The sequence below is a fragment of the Aspergillus karnatakaensis genome, assembly GCF_047715665.1.
Source record: "Aspergillus karnatakaensis strain CBS 102800 unplaced genomic scaffold BJY04scaffold_9, whole genome shotgun sequence".
Taxonomy (NCBI): Eukaryota; Fungi; Ascomycota; class Eurotiomycetes; order Eurotiales; family Aspergillaceae; genus Aspergillus; species Aspergillus karnatakaensis.
In genome coordinates, this window is record NW_027395721.1 from 187,139 (window position 1) to 209,692 (window position 22,554).

Sequence of the window (22,554 nt, forward strand, 5' to 3'; positions counted from 1 at the left end):
AATTCTCGGCCTAATTATCAATGCAACACCACCACCGATTCAATAATCTAACACCCATGGTCGACGATGAGTTCCCCAAGCGGGCTCGACCAGGCGTTGACAAATGCCCTCCGCGATTTTGCCCAGACCGCAGGCCTCCCCGCGGGCATCACTCCTGCATCCCCCTCTGAAGTCTTTCAAATCACAGAGGATGCGAACAAGAAGTTTCTATCCTCGTCTAGCTCTGCGGGGTTCTCACAGAAGTTATCGCCATGTCTACAGACTATCGCTCGGTTCTCACCCGTTGTGGATTCCCTGACTCAGTTCGATCCCTCGCCGTCGTCGCTGGTATGGGGTAGTCTCAAGCTCTTGTTGCAGGTTCGTTGTTTGTGTCCCATTCGTGGATAAATGTTAAGTCAGGCTAGGGAGCACTGCAATATGCCAGCTATCTTGAGAAGCTGGGCGAAATGTTCGAGGAGTTTGGACAATTCTTTCCAGTTGTTGAGGAGTACGAGGAAATCTTCAAAACGTCAGATGTTGTCCAGCTTGCGGTCGTACATCTCTACACCAATCTAGTTCAATTCTTCACTCGGGCAGTCAGGTTTTTGAAGAAGAAGCGTAGGTCAACACCAGACCTACTGGGAAATGATTCTAACAGTGAGAGCTTAGCAAGAGACTTGATATTTCGAACCATCGTCAAGCCGTTTGAGCATGACTACTCCCAGATTTTGAGAAATTACCAAAACCACCGTAGTGAGTTGCAGGCGGTTGCAATTGCCGCCATGGAGAAGAATGCGAGGCAGGAGCGGCAACTGGCTGAGGCTGCCAGAAGCGCAGCGACTGAAGAGCGAAAGCAAGCCCAGGAGGAGAGACAGCACGCTCTTCGAGAACGTCAAGCGGCCGAAGAAGAGAGAAGAAAAGCAGGTGAGGAGAGGGCTGCAGCGGCCGCTGAACGCAAAGACTCCTTAGCAGAGAGGCAGCGTGCAGAAGCAGCAAGAGAAGATCTACGCAAAGAGATCGAGGACCAAGGCCAGGAAAGGAATGAGGCCTTGGTGGAGCGGATTACTGCCCAGAAATCTCGAGACGGAGTGGTGCAAGAGGCAAAAACTCAGCAAGCACACCGGACCGTGGTCGAGAGTCAGCTACAGGGTGAGTCAACAAGTACTCCGTCGTTGATGCATTATTAACGATTGATCAGGTCTCCATTCTGGCTCCGTACTGCGGTGGCTGAACCCGTCAGACTACGAGAGTACATTGACCCGGATGACGCGTCAACGAGAGCAGAACACTCTCGTTTGGATCTTCCAACAGCCCGAATATGCCGCATGGATACAGAATAAGAATTGGAAGCGTGATACCCTATGGATCTATGGCGCTCCTGGCACAGGCAAGACAGTCCTTGCAGCGACAATTCTCGAGGGGCTCCGAGATTACTACACTCGGCATAATGTGCAACAAACAACCCAATACGCCGTGTGCTACTTCTTCTTTGACTCGAACAGTGCTTTGGAACAGCCGGAAGCTGCAATGCTACGGGCACTTGTGGCACAACTGCTCAATCAAGACAAGGAACTCGAGCCGCTCAACCAAATTTACACTGATCGTTCAGCCGTCCATGCCACATTGTCTGACTTGAGAGAAGCCTTTGCTCAGCTTGTACCGGATTTCTCGGGAGTCTACGTGGTAATTGATGGTCTGGACGAACTCCCAGATGCTGCGGATGTTCTTCAACTCCTTCTCGCTCTACTGGTGCAGGTGTCCCCTGTCATGAAGCTGCTAGTTCTCAGTCGCCCAGAGCCAGATATCAAACGCTTCTTCTTTTCGCACCCGCAATTTGAGATAACAGAATCTCTCACGAAGGATGACATTCGGCAAGTCGTCGCCGCTCGAGTGGAGGCTGCGTGCAAGGAAAAGAAGATTAGAACCACAGATCCCAAATTGAAGGAAGAGATCATCGACGCTCTTGTTTCAAGCAGCTCTGGAGAGTGAGTTCGCAGACCTTTTGGTAGGCTATGCTAATATTTTCTAGATTCCTTTGGGCAACAATGCAGGTCAAGAGGCTTCAAACGCTTCGCGTTCAAACTGACCGCATACTACGTGCCGCCCTTCGCAATCTACCAAGCGGTGTGGCGGATCTTTATGGGCAGATTCTGTCTAAGATCAACTCCTACGCTGAAGAGGATCGTGTTCTGGCTGAGGATCTACTCCAGTGGGTTGTAGGTGGCAGGCGACCACTGAGCGTTGCCGAGCTATGCTCTGCGCTGGCACTCGAGGTCGGAGAATTGGAGCTGAGTATTGATAATATCCCGGCCAATACTGACGAGATTATTGATGCCTGTGGGCCTCTACTGTCCATTGGTGACGAAGGTGTGGTTCGTCTAGTTCACTCGACAGTAGCCAACTTCCTCTTGGATTCCTCTAAGAAAGGCTCTTCCCCTGAAGACGTTCGTCGCTACTTTATCGACCAGAAAAGGGCGCATTCTATGATGGCAAAGAAGTGTCTGTCCTATCTCTCAGTGCTGACATTCCGTGATCGCATTTCCAAATCAAAAACATTAGCAGCAATCACACCTGCGGAAGTCAGCTCATATCCTTTGCTCGAATATGCTGCAAGCAACTGGTGGAGGCATGTAGTCAACTCCAGCACCACCGAGGACACAGCGAAGATGGTTCTAGATTTGATGCTCAACCTGGCCAAGTCGACCCAAGGGTTGAGTTGGTTAGAGATCTCAATCACCCTCGCAAACTCCGTCGATCACATCCAGATCCTCTCAACACAGATCAATTCATGGCTCCGCCGGCTCGAGTTTGCCCATGAGTCCCTGGATGATTTGCGACAATGGCTGAAAGAGTTGGTGGATCTTGCACGCTTCTGGGAGTCTGTCTTGAGAGAGTCGCCCTTTGAGCTGCGATCTACCGTTAAGAAGTTTGGCAGAGAGGGATCTTTTTTTCATCGTCACTTCGGCACTGGTTTAACTGGAAATGTTGCAACGCCACAGGTCAAATTGCCAGGATACAATGATCCTCTAGACCAGGGAGATGCCTTTGATATCCTAGTTGATGAGGAAGAAGGGTACGTTCTTCATCCGTCGGGAAACCTCCGTCTGCATTTCACCTGGTACGTCGCTGAGAGTAGATTTCTCGCTTATGCCATCTATTGCGAGAATCCAACGACCAAACGACAGTATAAGAGGGTTGTCTATGGCCATCCTATGATATACAAGTCATCGAATGACTACCAAATGGGATTACACACTGTGGCTTTCAGTCCTGACGGGAATTACATGGCTGTCGCCACTGTGATGTCTGTTCGGGGACTGCACAAACGAGAGACGCTGGAGAAGTCGACAATCTCCGTTTGGTTGTGGCAATTACGAAACCTCGAGAGCCCTGCAGAAGAAGCATTAGTTCCTGCTCCCTGGACCTCCGACATTCCTGGCTACGGTCAATATGTATTCAAGGGATTTGTCGGGCAAAGCGACTTTGCACCCTTCTGGGGTTCTCGATCGGCAATTGCATTTGGAAAAGTGGGATCAACTATGAGCTTGTTCATTCCCGGTAAGGTTTTTAATATAAGAACTGGAGCATCTCTATCACAACCAGAGTATCTGGAAAATATCGTGTCACAGCGGAACGTGAATCAGTGTACTTTCACCCCCGATGGGCGGCACATCTTCATGGTCAGAAATCATTCCACCCTCGAGTCGGTCGATATAGATGGCTCGAATGGATGCAGACATGATTTCCCCGGCTGGATATGCGAGATCAACGCTGTTGGCAGGACAGGCAGATCTGTCATTCTATGGCTTACCGAATCCAGAACCAACTTGCCGTCACAGGAAAAGCAGGCGCGGCTGGTTGCCGTGGACACTGTAACCAACACCAGTCAGTCACTTCTATCTGGAATTGAGGAGCGGAGGTATGATGAAGTTAAATTCAATCTGCGCGGCTGGCAGTCGTGGTCTGAATGGGTGCAGCACGGCTCTCACAAATTCGTGCCGCAAGGACTGATACCAATTCGCCCTGATAGGCACTGCAACCAGGTCTACTCAATTTTCAACTGGATGGTTGGTGGTGAAGCTAGCGACCTCTACATCGAACCTGATATCGACTTTCCTATAAAGCCCTCCGATCAACGATGGTGGCTGTCGCAACTGTTCGCCCCTAGTACAGAGCTTTCACTATCATCCAGTGCGACTTATCTATTTTCAGACAAAACAATCCGTCTCCCTGATGGCTCGTTTGTTTTGTCCGTTGGGTACTCAAATGCGGACAAGTATATCTGTACACTTACCTCAAAACAGAGGAACCTGCTTCCTAGCTCTGTACCGGGAGGATCTACAGGCGCACCAAGCCCCGAGCCAGCTGCAAACCCAGCTTCTAAGCCAGCTGTAAAACCGCTGGCCACGAGATCTACGGTCCCGCCACCCGCTAGCCGAGTAAGTCTTGGTACAGCGCCTCCTGCATCCAATTCAAGCATTAAAACCTATACTCGCTTCTTTGATAACAACAGGAAGTTAGGTTGTCTCCAGATAACTTACAGGTAAGACCTCTTCCCGTACTATTAGCTAAATGGCTAACGTGCTGCAGTGGCACAAGAGGTCGATACATGGATCTAATGGACTACGTGGAACGGGACATTCCACAAAGAGTTGACGTCCGCGTATTCATCTGGGATCTGCATGACAGCCTGCAACTGCTCCGTAAACAGGCTCTCGAGCTCACCCCAGCTCACAGGAGTATGCTCAGTCGTCCACAATACCGCCGCTTAGACGTGGCCTTTCATCCCGCAGGTGATCGCATCGCTCTCTTCAATACTGTTTACGACCTCGAGACAGGTTTTATATCGGAGTATAAGATTTTCGACCCAGCCAAGATCCACCCGGATATCGTGGCGAGGCGCACATTCAATGCCTGGCAAATTTCGTTCAGTGCAGACGGAGAATATATTGCTTTTGCGGTCACGGCGGGTACTCGTGCGCCTGGGCTTTTTGGACGAAGAGGGGAAATCTCTAATATCGTGATTCTATTTGAGATCGATAAGCCAGACAATCCAATATGCTCGAATATTTCTACAAAGGGAGGTGACACTCTCTCTATGGGCTCTTGTTCAGCCGTCTTCCATCCATCCGAGAAGAGGCTGCTATGGACTTCCTTGTTTGTGTATACTGATGCTACAACGGAAACGGTCACGAAGCTTCTCAACTTTGACCAGGCGCCATATGAGGCGTATCATATTACTGGTAGGTTGGCCTCATTGTCATGAAATAAAACACTGACCAGTCGCACAGATTGCAAATATGATGAGTTCAAGTTCGGACCTGGCAAACACATCTATGGCCATCCATCGCGAACCGGCAAGCCCGGATACTACGATCGTCTAGGCGCAGGCGAACCACAACCGACTAGTCTGATGAAGACCGATACCATTCAGTTTGCAGCCATAGACAGAACGAGCCGACACGCTGTCGGAATTATACCCCATTTAGTTCGGCCTGACCACACAATATTCATGAAGAGGAGCATTGTACCTCTGCCGCCACACGGGAGACTACCACATAATAATATGAAAGTACTCCGTCGTGATCGGAACGGCATAACGAAAGACTACGTCGTGGTTTTACATTTTGATGACGACCGCGCCATGAGCGAAGAGAACGGCGAAGAGGTGGTGAAACCGGTGTTGATTTCTGTGGATGTTGCGGAGGTTTCAACAAGGCCGATCACTTCGCTGGCAGAGAAAAATAACCTCGATAATGTGTATCCTCTCCTGGTTCAAGAGACTGGAGTGGTCACAGGTCAACTGCAGGAAAAGCCGCAGGTCCAGCAATTACAACCTGATGCTGGTTTCGGTGATAAAGGCGAGCCTAACGTCGAGGTTCAGACTCAGGCTCAAATACCGTCCGTACCGGTTCCAGAGGATACCTCCGCTTCAGATCGCAAGCCCACTCCTACAGCCTCGGTATTCGCACCCGATACGCCAGCAGTAGGCCTTCCAGAGGAAGAGATTGTCTGTATTGTATGTGGACAGCCTGGGCGACGATGTACCCGGTGCCGAAGAGTCGCGTATTGTGGAGTTGAGCACCAGAAGCAGGATTGGAAGACGCATAAGAAGAGCTGTAAAACAGATTGACAGAGTACACGCTATGATCTCTATCTAATATTTGTCTAAAACCTTCTGGACTATGATTGTTTGACACTCTTTCAGCTCGCTTGTCTGATAGCAAGCATAAGCTGTTTCCCACGTGCATTATAGGCGGTGCGCCTCCTTACGATAGAAACTCGCAATGGGTTGATAGCTCTGTTCAGTGTCAGCAAATAATCATGGAACAAGAGTCTTATCTTGTACGCATTCATTCGAGCAACTCAGTCCCGAATCACGATGTAGTATCGTCATAATGCTAGCCTCTTGTCTAGACTCTAATGCATGACATGTTCAGTGCTTGCTGCGCTGGTCATCGTGCTTATGCCCTTGGTCTGCCGCATAACAGGGTCCGCGGAGATGGTGAAAAGAGTATAATAGCCAATTATTGCATTCCTCGGGGTCTGCTGACATTGCGGTTTGGGCTGAGACTGCCAATGGGTTACGCAGCGGAATCGAACGGACGAGGCTGGCGGTTAGCCAGGCATGATGGTTGGTTCTTTTGCTGCTGCGAGTTAGAATGAGTCTTGACGTGTCTCCTCAGTGTCTGTCAGCTCTATTGACTTGGCTGCCGTTGTCCTTGGGCTTTGTGATAGAGACAAGTGGCGTGTCACCCAAGAGAAGGAGCAACTGGCGGAATTCAGGCTTAGGTAAAGGACAGGCTCATACTGGCGAGATCTCTGTCCTTCGTCCATCTCAAAGATAGAAGCTATACTATTGACCAAGCTTAAAGTCTTTACTTCAGGTGCGATGGATGAAGAAGACCAGAAACACCTGATCAAGTCTCTCATTGAGGAGTTCAATGCCGCCGGCTATACGCCAGAGCATATCAAGTCGGTTCTCGACAAACAGGATCAACTCGAACGGCAGAGTCACAAGCCTTTGGGATTCGAAGATGGGAGCTTCGAGGACCACAGACTCAAATTTATAGACTATAAGTACGATCGGTCTAAAGCGACAGAGCCACAGAGGGCAGAGTGGATCAGAATCCATCGAAAGCATTTGCTCCCGGAAACACTCCACGCATATCACATCCTATGGGAATGGGACGAAGTACGTACCTCTCATGCTTGTGTCCCTGATGTGCTGTATAACGATCATGGTCGAGCAGCCTGATAGAAACTACATTATCATTAAACAATGGATATCAGAGGACACTCAGGAGGAGCTATTTGCGCACACGCGGCGTCTGAAACAGAAAAGGATGCTGGAACAGGCCTCGGGACGACCATCTTCGAGGACTGTGTCCCGGCTGGTGAGAAAAGGTCAGAAAGATCTTGGATAGTGATCTGAATCAATTGTACTTGCATGCCAGTTGGCGTACGTAAAGGCAGGAGCCGGTCAAATCAGAATCACCTGAGCTGACAGACTACCTATCCACCCCTCTCCCCCTCCTTCTCTCATCCCTTTGACTCTCCATCGTTACCGGCCATCGATCGCTCAGAATCCTAAGCTAGAAGTCAGCAGTGGATGAGTCCAATTACAACATGTCCTCGTTTCAACAAGCCGAAAGCTCCAATCTCGACTTGACTCTACCGCCGCCGCGGTCTGAACCTTCCATGATCAAGGAGCACACATTGTTGAGGATCGAGGCCACGTTTCAGGAAAAGACTCCGAGTCCCTTAGAGGACCGTGCTCTTTTGGGAGTTAGTGTTACTCTCAGTGGACAAGAGTCTCGAGACCCAGGATGCCTGCACTGGATGTGGGCACAGCGAGGTCTAGAAAGTCTAATGGATGGCTAACTCTCTGCCGATTAGGCACATGTCCCATGGGGTGGAGGTTCGCGACTTCGTGGTTTCTATCCCCCACCCAAGCCCCATTCATTCATACGTACTGATAATGCATCGCTGCATGTACTAGCTCTGTGCGCTTCAGGCAGCCTGTTCATCCAATCTCGCGGACCTGGAACACAGTGCGGATCTCATCGATCGTAGGGCATTGAATAAGGAAAGCTTATGCTATAAAGGAAAGCGATTTCGTTCAGGGATAATATGGACATTGGAAAACTCCCCGATGTTTGGCGACAAGAGTAACGGCGCTATTAACTTCCTCGTGATCCCCTATTTTCTGCTGCAGAGTCCCGGGGGATGGGGTGTTTCTCACGGGGCAAGAGCTCATCCAACCCAGCCCTTGATCCAGTCGGCATACTATTTGAATTCATCCCTTGACCGCGAACAGCAGCAAGCAGTCCGACGCCTACACCCACATATTTCCGAGGTGATCCATGTCCCTGAATTATGGGTGCTGACCATCGGTGATCGTACGGTGTGCTAACGCCACCGAGCATAGTACTTTCACTAATGGTCCATAGGATTCATCGCGACATGCTCCTCGTCGCCTCTTTACGACTGCGAAAGCTCACTGATATCTACTCGGACTATCGGTCGTCATTCCTTCCCTCCGACTATCCGCATCACTATGGATACCGGTTTCATTTTCTACCTCGATGTCAAAGAATGTACAGGGTGGTTTGTAAGTGGATCTCACCGCGCGCGGTTTAATCACAGGCTCAGTCGAGTAATCTTAGCACCGAGGAATTTGTATATCGAGTCTGCTCGACCCTGAAGGCGGCACTCCAACGGATAATGGCACCTGGAGAGCTAGAGTATACTCTGGAAAGTGATGGAAGCACGATTAACGCCCTGGCATGGCCGTCACTCATTGGCTGCTCCATGTCACTGGACAAGCCTCTACACATTCAGGCTCTGCCTATCAATTCCACTAATAGATCTCCCAGGCTACCATCCCTGATCCAGCTAGAGGGTGATCCAAGCCAACACTCGTCAGTGAAAATCAGGGTCGACACCAGACAGCTCGACCCGAAAACTCTTGATGCGTACAAAATTCCACATAAGTGGAACACCCCTACAGCAGAGGTCAGTACCATTACTCCGAGCTTTGTTTTCCTTCTGAGTACTGATTCGAAATGGGCTTTTGCACCGCAGGCCGAGCTATCAGTTACGATCCTGCGATCTCTTACCTCTCTGGACAAACGAATATTGTACAATCACACAAAGAGGCTGCATGCTATACAGGAGACTAAGACTATCCCGTGCAAGAGGCTGACCGACATAGAAGAACCCTATTACACCCCGCCTTCTTACGTTACTGAAGCGGCAAAAGCACAGGCTGAGGCTGTTCCCCACTTCTTCAGCTCTACATTGAGCGGTTTGCACCAGCGGCCAAATGGTGGAAAGACTATCGTCAACCTCGAAACTTCCCCCATCTTTGAGTGGCCGATTAAGGAAGGGCTGCCACGCAAGAGCCGTAGCTTTCGCCCAGAAACTCTATCCAAAGACGCCACGGGTACACAACGCATGGCAGCCTTAGTAGCCCAGGTTCATTATGACATTCTCTTCAACTCCGAACTTCCGTCAGCTAAGAACTACAACAATCTCTTTCTAAAGAGCAGACAAGATGTTGAGAACGAACTGAGAAGCATTCAAGCTGCTCTTCCTTCACACAGCCACATGGCCTCTCTGGTTCCCGCCCTGATATCATCTGTCGGTAATTTTATTGACCAATTCATTGATAACGAGTACAGGTGCGTTGTGAAGGGGAAGGCTTGGGCTAGCCTATTTATTATAATCCAGGTATGTGACCTTTGACCCAGAAGCTGAACCGCTTGCTTAAGCAACGATACCTGACAGACATTCCGCCTTCCCTCTCGTTTGCCTGTTTTCTCCTTCCAGTGTGAGATGCTATCGATTCCTTTTGAACAGTTAGTGCATGGAGCTCTCAATCTTCGTCATGGACTTTCGGGCTCAAAAGCTTTCTATATGACGCCTTCAATGGTCAACGCATTTGTCCAGACCATTGTGCTGCTTGCAGACTCATCAGCAGAGGCTCTCCGATTGGTGCAGGCTTTTCAGAATGACCATAATGATACCTATATAGAATACGAAGACGGGGAGTCTCGGGACCGACCATATAGACAAGGACTACTACAACGCAGACCAACCACTATTGAAGAAGAAACTGAAGAGGAAGGCCCCGAGGTATTAGCCAAATCCACTGAGATATCCGAGCCCGAAGAGAACATTGCGTTGGAGGGTGATGCCATTTCTATGACACAATCCGACTCATCAAGTAGCACGGCGTCCAAGTTGTCCGATTATGGCAGCGCGCTTTAGAGCGGGCAGAAGAGCTTTTACAGCCATTTGAATCGCCACATTGACCAGGTACTAGCCTACCTTGATCAAGCCGCAGTGGAGTGCAGTGCTATATACCATTCAGAGGAAAGGAATCTTACCTACAATGGGGTGGACTGTGGGAGGCTTGTCGCGCTCCTTCTACAATCCACAATGCGAGGGCATTCGACATCTGAGACCCTTCCTGACCTGGACCTCGAGAATATATACACAACATACACAACACAACTGGTAAGTTTTTCAATACTGTTACGTGCACCCGGTGATTGCTTTATCTCACCTCCCCAGCAACTCCAAGCGCGAAGCAGACCTAGTAAGAATCTTCTCCTGGATATCAATCTACTACGCGAGGAGCTGGGAATCGTCCTGGGTAATATTGAGCACCAGGAAGGCATGCTCCGCTACTTCTGCGAAAGCATAAAAGACGATGACATTTCCGGCGCCTCTTCTTCAGGCGATGCGTGGGTATTTGAAACCCTTTTTTCGAGCACGCCTAATCATGACTTGATAACCAACACCTCGACGCGCAATACTCTACAATAGGTACACGATATGTTGCATGAGCGGTTTGATGTGTTTACAGAGCTAAAGGATCGCGTTGACGAACTGGAAATGCAGGTACGTACTCTTTCCAGGGTTATTTCTGCTACTACACCAAAAAAAAAAAAAAAAAAAAAAAAAAAAAAAAAAACCTCAAAGATGTTGACTTCGTGGCAAAGCTTGTCCAACGCGTCGACATCATCCAGGAAGACCACGGCAAGGCCATCCTAATCTTCACCATCGTGTCAACCATCTTTCTCCCTCTATCATTTGTCTCTAGCTATCTGGGCATGAACACCGCCGACATTCGGGATTTGGAGCTAAGCCAGGCATTGTTTTGGCAGGTTGCTGCTCCGTTTACACTGTTCGTGGTCGTCGTCGTGCTTGCGTCGGCATATAACGCCACCAGGATTCTCGCTTGGTTGTCTCGTGGAAGAGCTGGTATTTGAAGTGTCTCAGTCCCCACTTGAGATATAGCATCCACGGTAGTATAACAGAGATTGAGACGCTGCCTGGCGCTTTTCCGAGCGCTCTAGCTTTTATTCTAACAGATCATCTGCAGCTTAGCTTTCTTCAAGTGCTTCATCGTTCCGGTATGGAATGTGACGACGACCATTTCTTCCTGTGGTCTCCCATTACCTTCCAGAAAGTGTGTTATGAACAACCCTCCATAGATGCCTAGCTCCCATTGCCACTTCCATACTTGAAGTAATTATCTATACACAGATGTCTCGCAAAAATTGTATCATGACAGCAAGACGCTCAAGCAAGCACTCACTGCTGAATACAAAACCCGTTCCTTTACTAATTCCAGGGTAGCTGATACTAGCCATGACAATTTGGCAATTTGGCAGGGCGGTGTTCATCGTAGTCTCTAGTGAGTGACTTAGTGCGCGCTATGCTGTACCATTCACTTGGACAGTAACCACGACCTATTTCAACAAAAGAATCTTTCATGGTATCTCATTCCACCGGTTGCCTGTATACTGCAACGGCCTAGTAGATACATAACTCACAAGCCTATCTTGTGCTTGTTACAAATAGTTATCGTACACTCCCCAAATCATCAATCGAAATATAATACACAAGCGCACGGCGCTATTCATATCCATATCCATAGTCATATCGATCATAAAATAACAAACCATCTATTCCTCAGGCTGGGAGGCCCCAGTGGCCTTTCCACCCTTACGTCCAGCCTCCTTCGCACGCTCGTCGCCGGGCTGGAAGGAGCCGGAGGAGGCTTGCCCGCCTTGGGAGGCGATGTTGCGCTGCAATCAATCCATTAGCATCTCAGTTTTGAGGGGGGAGGTGGAAGGGCTTATATACCTGCTTCTCAGCATCCATGCTAGCAAAGCCGCCGCTGTGGCTGCTCTGGCCGCCCTTGCGGGCGATGTTCTTGACCTCCTCGTGGGAGCGGTTGGCGAAGTTTCCGGGGTTCTCGTTGTGGGCCATTGTGAAGGATGGGAAGTGGTTCTTGGTTTGGTTTGAGGGAAACGGTGGAAGATTGGAGGTTTGTGCTTGTGGTTGTAGAGGTGGTATTGCTTGGTTGAAATGTTTCGGTATGGGGTGAGTAGGACCGGTACTTATAGGTTTCTTTGAGTCCGTGGGTTGGTGGTGATGTCGTGCTGATGGGGGGTGAGATCATTGTTATGCGTTAGGAGAGGGGTAGTCGATGAGACTCGGGAGGGGATGTGATGAGTGAAGGAAAAGGACATCATGGGGGTGTCATTGTGGGTTGTTGAGGTCAGGGTTGGGGTATGGGCTTGGATGTAGGTTTTCGTAGGTGGAAGTGCTGGCAGAAGGTGATAGCTCAGTCCGGAGCCTGGGTTGAGGAATGCGGGGTCGAGCTACGAATTCATTGAATTGGGCTACAGCATTCGATTTCGAAAATGAAAGAGACTCGACATTCTGCTGGGGTTGAATGGCTGTCTCGAAGTGTGGAGTTGATGATCCAATGTTGAGGCGATTCACGTCATCCTGACCACCATTAGGTACAGAATCGATCGAGTTTCATCGAGCACCGAATAACATTTCACCTTGCCAGCGCGATTGCAGCTCATTAACCATTTAGAACTGGTCTGAAAATTGAGTAAGGCGATCACTGATTTAAGCATGATAGTAAGTAGACGCATCGGATCGCCTACCGATGATCTAGTCTAGAACACCACTGGGATGGATAGCTGGCTAGCGCTTTTTTTTAGCACGCAATAGTGAAAGTCTAGACTAAACTACGAGTAGAGGGCGCTCAGTATCTACTTCCAGAGTTATCAGTAGATTTTCTTACTAACGTTGTGCTGTTTCAGGTCTTGTTGCGGTCTACAGCTTGTACTATGGTCTCTGAGGGTACCCGGACAATGCCCTAAACCCACGAACTGAGAGGCAAACGATTGCTTCAGAATCAAGATTCTCTATGTTACCGGTCTAGAGCAAGTCTGAGGAAGAACTTGGATGATCCCTGGATCACCCTTAGACACCTAAGACTAGCGGCTTTTACGGCCATGATAGTACGTAGCTCAGAATATAGGCAAAGGCGATCTACGCTTTGGCTCTCGCCGGCATAGCTTCCCCAAAGCAAAACGTGCATGACGACCGAATGATGAGAGAAGTGGCCGGAAAGGTAGTCGCCCTTCCCAGCATAGGAGAAAGTGTCGTTAAGCTACCGAAGCTCGATCGATCTGATCGATCGATCCATAGTTTGATGGATACAGACTAGACGAACTGACCTTGCGAGAAACAACGAACCTTATTAGTCGGGCCACGTACCCGACCATACTCCGTAGAGAGCACCTAGGAAGATCAAAGCTTCATCCTGACATCAAGAGAACTTCAATCCCCATTCGCCTCCAGGCTTATGCATGACTTCAGGCGTGCTTCACTGCTGTATGCGTTCGATTCGTTGAGCTCAAGCTCCTTCTGTGGTACGTAGTATGGGCAGACACATGGGCGCTTGTTACTGCCGCTTGTATTATGGTTGCCCAGGTGCGGCCTGTTCCTCGCTGGCCTTCTCGAATGAGTCAATGCTGCGCCATTGTTGCTCATTATTGCGTGAATAGTACACTGGTCATACTGATGTATGCGAATTCAATTTCCGACTTGCATTAGAGTATCTGTAGCATGTAGAATGCCAGTTGGAACTCTGGACCCTTGGTACATACTTCGAAGAAAGCAAGTAGTAGACTCCAGTGACACTAGAATAGTGGAAATACGCTCCGCACAGAATCAAGAGGAAGAATCATGATAAGAAACCATTCGAGTTCAAACCCGAGAACATAATATACAAATTCAAATCATCTCAGCGTATAGTACAGTACATATCACGACATTCATCAAGAAACATCAAGTCATAATCTAATCCTGGAACTCATTCTCGTCCTCACCCTCCTTGTACCCCGTCTGGGCACCAGGCTGGGCATGGCGCAGTCGGTCACCACCAAGGATGTTGTCCCTGTCGATTGCCTCTTCTTCATCTTGGGCTGGTGATTGTTAGCAAGACCGCCATTATGAAAGTAATATGTACTAAAGGTAACATACCAAGCTGCTGGTCGGAGTTGGAGTAAGGAGGCTGCATGGGGTCCTCGAAGCCAGCATCATCGCGCTGGACGGGGATATGGCCCTTTAGCTCGGAGCGAGTCTCATGGGCGTAGGAGTTATCCTTGAATGTGCCGGAGACGGGAGAGGGGTCGTTCTGGGCCTCGTAGGCGTCTTCGGCGAGGCGTTCGGTGCGGTTGGACATTTTGATGAAGTTGTGGTTGTTGTGGCTGTTGTTTGGGGAGATTTGAGTGTGACTTGCAGTGGAGGGCTGTGGTAGATTGATGGGGAGACTTAGAGCTGGAATTTTGACTGTACTTATACTTTGAGAGGAGGAGGTTGCCCTACCCTGTGCTACTGGTGCTACTCTACAACCGGGGAAGAAGTATAGACTCCGTTTTCGGGAAGATCGTCAATAGGGTAGAGGCTAGTCTCCTTCCAGTCTAGCTTCGATCCGAGACAATGGTTGGGCTGGGCGCTGGGTCAGCCGTGACGTCATACCTTGGTAAAGATGATGCTGGGGAATGCCCCAATGCCAATCAAACAAACTCTCAATCATCTTGACATCAAGACAATCCTTTGAAAGAAGGAAAGGATAGTCTACCATGGACAGAAAGCAAAGAAGACCTCGATCAAGCTGATCTCGGTAGGCTAATTGATCGATCGAGATGCCGAGCAGATGAGGAGACATGGGTGAGATCGAGATGCTTTCGAGAACGATAGCAGGTTACATTATTGAGTTATGCAGCTACATAGCTCTAGCCTCAGTGGTTGCACGCTCGCAGTCTATAAAGAGCGCTAATCAGCCCAGCCCACACGACCCTCGTCGCGAGCTACAGTACTAGCCAGAAACTTTCCAGCTGCCTAGCTCCCCCTTGCCCAACGTCATTTAGAAACAAACCTACCACACTCGCTGGAACAAACACCCGCGAGCTATCACGTTGCATCTGCCCCCTAGGTTATTCTTGGAAGTTGGAGGCGCCCAGCTGCGCTGCAATGGCTTCCGCAAGTATGACGCAAGCCAATCTCACCGTGTTTTCAAATACCCCAGCTTCCCCAAATAGGCCTCCTGTTGCTGCCTATATCTGTTTCTGAGCGTGTTTGATTTCGAGCGATCATTAGAAAAACCAATATCAAAGCATTTCCTACACCACTCTACATGAATAGACTCGTCCCTGGGACTCAAAGTTGAACAAGATGTTGTCGCGACGCGTTGGAGCTTCTGTTTTGAAGGTTGCTGGTGTTCGGCCGGTGCTGTCTGCTCGCTGTGCGAGTGCGACAGCCATACAGCTGCCAGCGCCTGTTCGATGCGCACCTCCAGTCTTCTCTGCCGCCAGGACAATGGCTACTCAACCACACGTCAAGGAGAAATTACCCCAGGCAGACCGCGCGAAGACAACGGAGCGATTCCGCGAATTCTCCCTCGCAGGCAAGGTCTTCGCCGTGACTGGCGGTGCACGAGGACTGGGGTTGTCTCTGGCAGAAGCCCTAGTCGAAGCCGGTGGTGAAGGTACGCTCGTCCATCACCTCCCCAATCCTCTTCAGTTGTTCAAAGAGCAACAAAACTAACAAAAAACAACAAGTCTACTGCCTCGACCGCCTCCCCAAACCCGACGACGAATTCAAAGCCGCCGCCGCCCGCGCAAACCCCGACTTCGGCGGCTCCCTGCACTACCGTCGCATGGACGTCACCGATGATGCAAACGTGGAAGCCGTCATGGAGGAGATCGCGAACCAGAAAGGCCGTCTGGACGGCCTGATCGCCGCCGCAGGCATCAACCACGTCGAGAGCGCAATCGACCAGTCACCGAAAGCCGTCGACGACGTGATTCACATCAACTACACGGGTGTCTTCCGCAGCGCCGTCGGCGCCGCAAAGGCCATGATGGATCGTAAGTGCCAGGGGTCTATCCTGCTGGTCGCGAGTATGAGCGGGCTCGTCGCGAACAAGGGGATAAGTTCGGCGATTTACAATTCGTCCAAGGCAGCGGTGATCCAGTTGACGAGGAGTCTGGCGATGGAGTGGAGTGAGGTTGGCGCTGATGGGCGTGGTGGAATTCGGGTGAATTGTTTGTGTCCCGGTCATATTGAGACGCCGATGGTGCAGATGGTTATCGAGAAGGATCCGGAGACGAGGAAGCTTTGGGAGTCGGAGAATATGATGAAGAGGTTGGCGAAGCCGGAGGAGTTTAGGGGTGTTGCGCTGCTGCTTATGAGTGATGCCAGTAGCTTCATGACGGGGAGCACGGTTGTCGTTGATGGCGGGCATACGGCGTGGTAGGATGCTTTTTGGGCTTCATTTCATTGCGACTGTGATAGATAGACTTTTTGCATACATTGCGAGATGATTTCTAGAGGATACCGATATACCAAACAGCTTTCTTGCCAGATCTGAGCGGATCGCAACGATCCCGCTCTCTCCCATGGGCTAGAGCACGTCAGTCTACCCAATGGTCATGCATTTAGACTCAAGACAGCAGATACAGTATCATAGGTCATCCTCGACCTATTCTTGTCGCATTCCTACCCTTTCCCCAATATCCTCAATCCCACCCCTGCTCTTATCACCCCCTATCAACCCTAACTCCTTATCTACCTGACAATCCAAACACACAATAACATCCCTCTCGCTCCTATTAACAAGCATCGCCAGCCCAGAAAACACCACCACCAACACCCAACCGCAACCGGAACACTTTCGACCCTCTACCGTTGCATGGAGACCATTGAGGCCCCACCCGGAGATAAACAATCATACTTGCTGCCATCTAGCGGAGTCTAACCGGGATATCAGCATCTCCAGCCTACGCAGCAGCGAGACCGAGGTTTAAGTATAATCCGCCAACCCCCCTCAACCCATTTGGTAACGATAGTTGATGATTCCAGAAATTAACAACGGTAACGAGGTGGGAGGAGCTGCTGCAGCGCGGGAGTATCCTGCGTTTCGTTGATCTATGGGTAGCCCCGGAGACCAAAGCCTAGCCTTCTCCCAGGGTTCTTGCCGTTGCCATCGCCATTGCATCCGCACAATCGCTTACTGCAAACCGAACAGCCCTGCAAACGGCTGTCCTCCATCATCTCACATCACCCCTCAACAACCCCACAAGCCACAGACTTAACCCACCCAATCCTCGTATCCGCACACGTATACTCCTCCCCCTCGTCAATGCTGATCGGCTGATACGACCCCCAACACCCCCAATTCGAGAACGCGGTACATTTGACCCCGTGGTTAGTATGCGTGTGCGCATCCACCTCCTTAACAAGCGATATCGACCACGCGGAGGACGGCAGGTTGACGCATTCTTGGAAGTTGTGCTTGGTGAATGTTATAGCGGCTTCGCAGGCGCAGGACTCGCAGATGTGGGCGAGGACGGTTTGGGCGTTTGTTGGGGTGTGGAGGGTTAGGGTTAGGATGATTGTGAGGAGGGGTAGGAAGGGGGTCATGGTTGGTGCTATCTGTTTTCAAGTATTAACCTCCTCGTTGGGGTGAGAAGTAAAGAGGCATCGAGAGGGTTATTCACGGTGATACCTACTAGAGATTACTGTTTCTCAGACGTATAAAATTCCGATTCTGTCCGGCTTGTGGTCTTCAGCGGCCAGCTTGTCCATGAGACTGCCATGGTGGGCGACCGGAGCACCAAAGGCCTATATATACCTCCACCAAGAGCGATGTGAAGAAGATCCAAGAAGATGGTTTGTAACTAATGGGCAACCTGTAGCCTAGAAAAACCACCGTGGACCAATTGAGACTTACGAGGCCGCCAATGGTCAGCACGCTAAAGGCTTGGGGTGGAGATCCTCAGCGGCTCGCAAAAACTCGCTGACTAGGGCTAAGCTAGCTATTCTACATTAGGCTAGATCTTGCGATTCTTTATAGCTTATTTCTGCTGGTTAGTATGCGTACGTGCCATGAGACTGCGGTCTTGGTCGGAGATACTTCTTTGAGCGGTATCGAGTTGACATGGCAAGCTGGTATATACGGCCGGCACCATAGAAGATAATTGCAGAGGTTTACTACACTACGACGATGCGAAGACCGTATGTAGAATCAAATTGAGTCGAAGAGAAGCGCTGTTGTATAAAGTAAGGCCGGATACGCATACGCCTAGTGCATCCATTTATAGGTCCGCGAACGCAGCAAAAAAACATCGGAATTTACCAGACTAATGCTTGTCAATATTTGTACTTTATGCCTAACGTCTTTGCTAGTTTTATCTTTCGATTTGAGGATCTCACTCAAGCAATCCGATGTGCATCACTATATTTGGCGATTCGCGATAGTCAACTAGGCTTCACAGTATGACAAGGAGGGTTTCGTGGGCACGCTGTCAGAACCTGATCAAGTAAGGATAATTCAGTCTAGAATCCTCTAGTCAGAATTCAGATGCCTGTAGAGACCCTTTGCCCCTTTGTCACCCAGACACGAGCATGTGACGGTTAAGCCCTCAGTAGATATAGCCGGCGAGCCGCAGGATGCTTATGTAGCTTCAAGCATGATAATATCATCTGGAAGCGTCTATCTGGCATAGAATAATATCAGCCTCAATATCTCAGTGTAAGGTTTTATAAAACTCTGACTAGCAGTTAACAAGCTTTGCAGAGTACTGCCCACTAACTTTGACTGGAATGGTTTCAACGTAGCGGAATTGCCGGTTCATGTTGGACTATACGTAATCTGCAGAATAATCATTTCTTGATGGTCAATTCCGAGCCTCAACCCTCGCATGACGGGTTCGTTGTCCGAGTGCTTCCACGGACAGCATTTCCCAACCAGCAGAGCACACAGTATATAAGGATGATGAAACTCATCGCCCAGCTTTTCGGCTTAGCAACTCTCATAATCCCATCAAGATGTCTCGTTCGTTTACCATTCTTCTATTGAATATTTCGCTCTGACATTTCGCAGCTACTCATGCAACCCTAGAAGAGCTCTTGGGGCACGACTCCTCCAAGCCTAATGATGTTGAGGCTTGTCACTCAGCTTTTGAGCATAGTAAGTCCCATAAGCTGATTAGGATCCCTTGTTCATTCATCTTGCCTTTCTAGATCATCCCCTTTTAACCTTTGGCAGCCTATGTAACTCTAGAAGAACTCCTGCGGTCCAACTCCTCCAAGCCCACACGAAAAGATGACGCACCGGATATCCTCGCCCTGACTGAGTTTCTCAAAGAAACCAAAATCGAGGACAAAACCGAGAATAAACAGGCAGTTACCCTCGTCTCAACTCCAGAACAGGTATCCGCGATGCTCGAATCCATCAAAGACCTACCCACCAACCCACCATCTCTCTACATCGATCTCGAGGGCGTAAACCTCTCCCGCCACGGAACAATCTCCATCCTCCAGATCTACGTAGCGCCTCGTGACGAAACCTATCTAGTCGACGTATACACGCTCAAGGAGAAGGCATTCTCAACCCCCTCTTCATCCTTGTCCTCATCCTCAGCTAGCAGCAACAGCAGCAAGAGCAAGACCAACGGTAATGGTGATAGTAAAAGCACAACCCTAAAATCCCTCCTGGAATCCCCCACAACCCCAAAAGTAATCTTCGACGTGCGCAACGACTCCGACGCCCTCTACGCACACTACAACATCCACCTCGCCGGTATCCACGACCTCCAACTCATGGAGCTCGCGACGCGGTCCTTCCCGCGACGCTACGTCCAGGGACTCGCGCGATGCATCGAATGCGACGCAAAGATAGCCTACGCTGAGCGTGCAAAGTGGAAGGAAGCAAAGGAGAAGGGGGTGAGGCTGTTTGCGCCGGAGCGAGGGGGGAGCTATGAGGTTTTTAATGAGCGGCCGTTGAGGAGGGATATTGTGGAGTATTGCGTGCAGGATGTCAAGTACCTGCCGGTTTTATGGGGGGTTTATGATCGGAGACTGACCAGGGGTTGGAGGGGGAGGGTGGAGGGGGAGGTTAGGGAGAGGATTGCGCTGTCGCAGTCGGCGGGGTTTTGTGGGAAGGGGAGGAATATGGCGTTGGCGCCGGGGGGGTGGGATTGATGTTTTTTTGGCATTATATTGGACTTGTGGGATTATCCTTCTTTGTGCTGGGTGTTTATTGGCTTTCTGTTTCTTGGTCAGGTTGGGTTTATTGTGCATGGGGTAGTTAAGTGATCCCGGGCTGGTTGGATGCTATAGTAGTCTTGAAATCAAGGTGATGTGGGTAGAGATTCTTAAGGTGTCAGTATCGTAGCTGGAGGCACTGGCGAGGACCTCTATCAATGGGGCCAACTACTTTTGCAGTTAACCGACACAAGAATCTAGGTTCGTTGCATAACGAGCATCTTGTAAATCCTGCCCAAGGGCCATGGCCGTATTGACTCAAGGAATATACCATCTTCCCTTCGAAACTTGCCTTGCCATACAGGAGCCCAAGAACTAACTCCGATTAATCTCAAGGAGGTGGTCATAATATCAAATTGTGCTACTTTTCGAATAACTAACTTCCTCGAGATCCCACCCATTCGCATATTCCCCCATTTGTAAACACACAATCTGCAGACTACCCAGTATAGGCACCTCATAACGCAACTCACAACTGTCCAAGACACTGGCTTGGTAGCTGCAAAGTTAAATTGAAACTCGACTCACCCGACAAATATCCGCAGTCCTCAAACTTGGCAGTGTGAAGGTGTGGCAGGCGGCGTACCTGGAGGTCTTCTGGCAACTGCTCCCAGTAGCCGGTCTTCAACTTGACCCTACAGAGATCCAATCTCCTAATGCTCTCTGAGTATCGGTCAATAAGAGATAGAAGAACGTCTAATGAAACCATGATGCTATCAAAAGACAACTGGCGGAGAAGACCAAGAGACGGAAATAGGATCTCGTCAACATCCACAACGCAATCGCTTCTTCGTATCGCGAGCGATTGCAGATTCGGTAAGTCTGCAAGTGTGCAAGGAAAGTGCACTACTTCTCTGAAGCCAGGAGCGGTAGTCAACATCAGGCTGGTACTTGGGACCTAGGGACATCTTACTCAAAATACCCATGGACAGAGGCTTCAAGGCCGAGGTGTCGAAGACGCTGGGTGACATTCCCGATAGGAACTCGTAGAGCGCTAGGCTCGATGGTGTGGGTTTGCTGAAGGAGGATCGTTCCTGAAAACCAGATGCCCAGGTCTACCAGGTTTGGAAGTGGTACGCCATGCAGTACTCTAACAATTGTATCGGCATACAACTCTCTTTCTTCTAAATATGTCAATGAGTCTGATTTGTGGAAGTCGAGGGCTCTTATGTTGGGAAATCTGCCAAGGCAGGCCGGAAGAAGCCAGGCAAGAACATATGTATATAATTCGTTGGACGCATGGGTCGCTTTCGAATGATATCCGAACTCAATGTGTTGCACATGCACTGCCGGTCGGCTCCAGGAGAGCCTACAGAACCGCCCCAGGGGGCGAGATTCACATACGGGCTGGAGATCACAACTATATGCTGGAAGAGCAATGGGGTAGCTCTATGGTAGAAAGATCTATTGACCAGGCGTAGATTGGCTAGATCTCGTCGACGCTGGGTCCTAGGAGAAGGACGCTGCAGTATAATTTGGTTCCAAACGGCCATTTCATTTTCGGAACACGAGACATGGTATAGTATCTGTGGGAGATTAGTATAAAGTACCAAAGCTAGGGATTTACCTCACGTCGTCATATATCTCGGGGGGAAGGTGCATCATGATTGGAGTCAAAAGTAGCCTTGAATGGTAAGCGAGCGCGAGCTAGTGGGCACAAAGGAGAGAGCGACGATGTTCAGGTAAGAAGAGCCTCCGGAGCTAGGGGGAGACTTCCACTCACTGACAGCCGTCGTTCGTTCCAACGTAATGGTCACCTGGCGCGGAATTGTTGGTCGTCATCGACCTCGGCTGTCATGCTGACAGACGCGCAAGGATCAGGAATGGTAAGAGATAGTTGAGGTCCACAAAACAGGGATACTGAGCGGGCGAAGGTTACCTGGTTACCTCCACAGTATCGAAGCTGGGCACCTGATACCATCGTTCCTTCCTATCTGGCGATTCCAGGGTCAGCACCGGGCCTGCAGCCGTGCCTTCCTAATACGATGCATATAATGCTCGGGCACAGTTGAGGAAAGTGCGATAGGCGGCGGGCTGTGGCTCCGTAGCAACCGTTGCCCCTTCCATAATTTAATTCTAGACCCTAGTCTAGCACCTTCCTAAGTCGTGCCGACATTACTGGGGCCACCAGTGAGTAAT

The 22,554-nt window shown here is 49.9% G+C and overlaps 10 protein-coding genes across 10 annotated transcripts; 6 read left to right on the top strand and 4 right to left on the bottom strand.

Annotated features, from left to right (window-relative positions):
- Positions 1–66: 66 nt before the first annotated feature.
- Positions 67–7,237, top strand: BJY04DRAFT_215092 (uncharacterized protein; the record flags this gene model as incomplete). The annotated part of the gene is made up of 8 exons (XM_073715410.1): positions 67–357; positions 405–597; positions 649–1,128; positions 1,178–1,964; positions 2,009–4,522; positions 4,570–5,222; positions 5,271–5,998; positions 6,848–7,237. 8 exons carry the CDS (start codon positions 67–69, stop codon positions 7,235–7,237), a joined length of 6,036 nt encoding a protein of 2,011 aa, XP_073574442.1.
- A 1,314-nt stretch (positions 7,238–8,551) lies between these two features.
- On the top strand, positions 8,552–10,340 carry BJY04DRAFT_168407 (uncharacterized protein). The gene is made up of 3 exons (XM_073709161.1): positions 8,552–8,997; positions 9,067–9,714; positions 9,772–10,340. The coding sequence occupies exons 1-3, from the start codon at positions 8,707–8,709 to the stop codon at positions 10,252–10,254; spliced, it is 1,422 nt and encodes a 473-aa protein (XP_073574443.1). The 5' UTR covers positions 8,552–8,706; the 3' UTR covers positions 10,255–10,340.
- An 85-nt stretch (positions 10,341–10,425) lies between these two features.
- Positions 10,426–11,261, top strand: BJY04DRAFT_215094 (uncharacterized protein; the record flags this gene model as incomplete). The annotated part of the gene is made up of 4 exons (XM_073715411.1): positions 10,426–10,503; positions 10,561–10,737; positions 10,816–10,890; positions 10,992–11,261. The coding sequence occupies 4 exons, from the start codon at positions 10,426–10,428 to the stop codon at positions 11,259–11,261; spliced, it is 600 nt and encodes a 199-aa protein (XP_073574444.1).
- A 547-nt stretch (positions 11,262–11,808) lies between these two features.
- Positions 11,809–12,415, bottom strand: BJY04DRAFT_181639 (general stress protein). The gene is made up of 2 exons (XM_073710221.1): positions 12,142–12,415; positions 11,809–12,083 (listed from the first exon to the last, which is right to left on the bottom strand). Exons 1-2 carry the CDS (start codon positions 12,265–12,267, stop codon positions 11,961–11,963), a joined length of 249 nt encoding a protein of 82 aa, XP_073574445.1. The 5' UTR covers positions 12,268–12,415; the 3' UTR covers positions 11,809–11,960.
- A 1,733-nt stretch (positions 12,416–14,148) lies between these two features.
- On the bottom strand, positions 14,149–14,608 carry BJY04DRAFT_181640 (uncharacterized protein). Its single transcript, XM_073710222.1, has 2 exons — positions 14,347–14,608; positions 14,149–14,288 (listed from the first exon to the last, which is right to left on the bottom strand). Exons 1-2 carry the CDS (start codon positions 14,546–14,548, stop codon positions 14,164–14,166), a joined length of 327 nt encoding a protein of 108 aa, XP_073574446.1. The 5' UTR covers positions 14,549–14,608; the 3' UTR covers positions 14,149–14,163.
- Positions 14,609–14,872: 264 nt separating this feature from the next.
- On the top strand, positions 14,873–15,406 carry BJY04DRAFT_181641 (uncharacterized protein). The gene has a single exon (XM_073710223.1). The coding sequence runs from the start codon at positions 15,033–15,035 to the stop codon at positions 15,186–15,188; it is 156 nt and encodes a 51-aa protein (XP_073574447.1). The 5' UTR covers positions 14,873–15,032; the 3' UTR covers positions 15,189–15,406.
- A 278-nt stretch (positions 15,407–15,684) lies between these two features.
- Positions 15,685–16,624, top strand: BJY04DRAFT_205718 (uncharacterized protein; the record flags this gene model as incomplete). Its single annotated transcript, XM_073713628.1, has 2 exons — positions 15,685–15,853; positions 15,927–16,624. The coding sequence occupies 2 exons, from the start codon at positions 15,685–15,687 to the stop codon at positions 16,622–16,624; spliced, it is 867 nt and encodes a 288-aa protein (XP_073574448.1).
- A 2,573-nt stretch (positions 16,625–19,197) lies between these two features.
- Positions 19,198–20,352, top strand: BJY04DRAFT_215099 (ribonuclease H-like domain-containing protein; the record flags this gene model as incomplete). Its single annotated transcript, XM_073715412.1, has 3 exons — positions 19,198–19,204; positions 19,253–19,339; positions 19,418–20,352. 3 exons carry the CDS (start codon positions 19,198–19,200, stop codon positions 20,350–20,352), a joined length of 1,029 nt encoding a protein of 342 aa, XP_073574449.1.
- A 474-nt stretch (positions 20,353–20,826) lies between these two features.
- On the bottom strand, positions 20,827–21,438 carry BJY04DRAFT_168426 (uncharacterized protein). Its single transcript, XM_073709162.1, has one exon. The coding sequence runs from the start codon at positions 21,293–21,295 to the stop codon at positions 20,885–20,887; it is 411 nt and encodes a 136-aa protein (XP_073574450.1). The 5' UTR covers positions 21,296–21,438; the 3' UTR covers positions 20,827–20,884.
- A 70-nt stretch (positions 21,439–21,508) lies between these two features.
- BJY04DRAFT_168428 (uncharacterized protein) lies at positions 21,509–22,102 on the bottom strand. The gene is made up of 2 exons (XM_073709163.1): positions 21,988–22,102; positions 21,509–21,941 (listed from the first exon to the last, which is right to left on the bottom strand). The coding sequence occupies exons 1-2, from the start codon at positions 22,018–22,020 to the stop codon at positions 21,582–21,584; spliced, it is 393 nt and encodes a 130-aa protein (XP_073574451.1). The 5' UTR covers positions 22,021–22,102; the 3' UTR covers positions 21,509–21,581.
- Between the last annotated feature and the right edge of the window lie 452 nt (positions 22,103–22,554).